Genomic DNA, 2500 nt, shown 5'->3' on the forward strand with positions numbered 1-2500 from the left:
TATATATATATATATATATATATATATATATATATATGTGTGTGTGTGTGTGTGTGTGTGTGTGTGTGTGTGTGTGTGTGTGTGTGTGTGTGTGTGTGTGTGTGTGTGTGTGTGTGTGTGTGTATGTATGTGTGTATGTATGTATGCATATTCAACAGTGTTAAAGTTTCAATTCATCTTCCAACCGATTCATTCAAGCCATACCCTATTCTATACCCTGGCCCAGGAGGCTGACACGAGCAAGGCTAGGCCATTTTGTGATATCAAAATAAACCCCATGTACTTTTTCCAAAAATAGAGTCAGAGGCCATGACACCTCCTTGAGTTGTTACTGATCTAGCCTTCCCCGTTAAGGGATACCACCACTAAGGACTGTTATTTGCACATCTTTCTGATCCTTTCAGAACATCCCTGGGCGGTGAACACGACCTACCCACGATATATCTGGTACAAAGATTGTACCTAAGAATAATTAGAGGACTGTTGACGCAAGAAGCTTATCAACGCCACACCGATATATTTATTTGAATTTAAATCGTAAACATGTCCCACATCGATGAGAGGCTTTTCGAATGCACTGTATACAAGGTTTTTAAGAAATGCACTAACGAAAAACGGCTTGCAGGGGAAAAACCGTATGGCTGTAAAGTATGTAGAAAAGATTTCTCCCACAAAGGGGACCTGACACGGCACCTTAGAATCCATACAGGGGAAAAACCTTATCGTTGCATGACATGTGGCAAGTCATTTGCTCATAAAAGCAACCTCACGCAGCATCTCAGGCGGCATACCGGCGAGAAGCCTTACGAGTGTTTTGACTGCGGGAAAACCTTTTCAAGAAAGGCCGGGCTGATTCAGCACATCCGGCTACACACGGGAGAGAATCCCTTCGAGTGTTACTACTGCAAAAAGTCATTTCCTCGCAAGGGAAGCCTAATCAGTCATATTTGGCACCATAATGGAGACTGGCCCCTTAGGTGCAGTTATTGCAACAAGGGATTTGGGGATCAGCACCATTTACTGATTCATGAAAGAATTCATACAGGTGAGAGACCCTACGCGTGTAACACATGCAAAAAAACATTCGCAGACAAGAGTATCCTTGCCCGCCATGTAAAACTTCACGAGGTCTCTCTTTTTTCTGTGGAAGAATCTCCCCGCAACGAAAATAATAGACTCATATGTGACATTTGCACAGAACAGACACCCTGTAAATGCCTGGAACGTGGCAAGGATTTCAGGGACTATGGAACTTTACAACGACACAGAAAACAACAGGTACCCATGAAGTTCCACCTGGAAAGGGCAGAGGAGGATCACTGTGCAACAGGAGACTCTCAACCGCTAGATTCGTTGATCAACAGTGAAGCCACGGATTTAGAAAGTGACTTAGGACAGCTTTCACTTGATCCTACAAAATCGAGAGAAATCTGCGTTCTTCAAGGCAAGGCCAATGCAAAGAACAATCATCGACTACAATCGCATAGCCAGTCTGAGTATCTAGCGCTTGGCCGTGAAGCACCAAGCAGGAAAATCGAGTCAGCACCAAGCAGGAAAATCGAGTCAGCACCAAGCAGGAAAATCGAGTCAGCGCCTTTGTATGAGGCAACGGAAAAGGGCATCGTCACACTCGATGTCAAAACGGGTTGTTTGAGCAAAGAACAATGTGACAAAATTCTGTTCTCTTCTGGCACCGTGCGTATAAGAAGCCCTTCAATAGGTTGCAATTGCACATTCAAACTGCAAAATGGATATACGAACGAATCGGAGAACGACTACGCATGGGAACCGGACAACAGCTGCCATGGCGAAGGGAAGGAGAGTTCGAATGTGGGAGATAACTATGAAACAGCTGGCTCGAAACACGGTGATTTTCGATTCGCTGCAGGTGATGGCGATGGGCAGTTGGCGTCAGAATCTTCCATTTTTAATTTCCCCGATGGATATCATGGAAAAAGAGAAAGTGAAGCGTACATCAAAGAGGAGTTTGAGTTTTTTGAAGACACCGACAATAATTTTTAAAACATTATTTTTTTGTTTTTGTTTTTGTTAATGCAGATTTTTGTGTATCTCTGTATGTATATTTATATATCTATAACTGAACGGGATCAAGATTTTTGGTGTTTAGCATACTAAAGTTATCTGATAACTAAGCAGTGAAACTGGATAACTTACAGATCCTCTTTTCCTTTCTATTATTTCCCCTCTATGCTAATCTCCACGTTTTCTACTTTTCCTATTCCTTCCTCCTATCTTAATCCTTTCTGTCTCTCGTTTCTTTTTCTCGCCCGTTCCTCTATCATTCATTTCGTTCATCTTTCTTCATTCCTCTTTTACCCTTGTGATCTATTCTCATTTATTACTTATCTCGCATACTAATTTCTTCCTCGTTTTCTATTTTACCTTCCCTTTGGCAATCTTTAACACATTTCTTTCATTTCTCTCTCTTGGTTTACGTTTATTTCTCTCTTTTTTGTTCTTTCTTTTAATCTTACGTCCT

General features: G+C 41.8%; 1 protein-coding gene across 1 annotated transcript in view; it reads left to right on the forward strand.

Annotated features, from left to right (window-relative positions):
* LOC113819101 (zinc finger protein 37-like) overlaps positions 1–2500 on the forward strand; it is a 3864-nt gene that overhangs the window by 1193 nt on the left and 171 nt on the right. The window contains exon 2 of the mRNA XM_027371340.2: positions 405–2500. This exon is cut by the window's right edge and continues 171 nt beyond it. Within this exon, the coding sequence (XP_027227141.2) occupies positions 544–2022 (1479 nt within the window). The 5' untranslated portion in view covers positions 405–543 and the 3' untranslated portion in view covers positions 2023–2500. The remainder of the gene's footprint in view (positions 1–404) is intronic.

The sequence above is a fragment of the Penaeus vannamei genome, chromosome 17, assembly GCF_042767895.1.
Source record: "Penaeus vannamei isolate JL-2024 chromosome 17, ASM4276789v1, whole genome shotgun sequence".
NCBI lineage: Eukaryota > Metazoa > Arthropoda > Malacostraca > Decapoda > Penaeidae > Penaeus > Penaeus vannamei.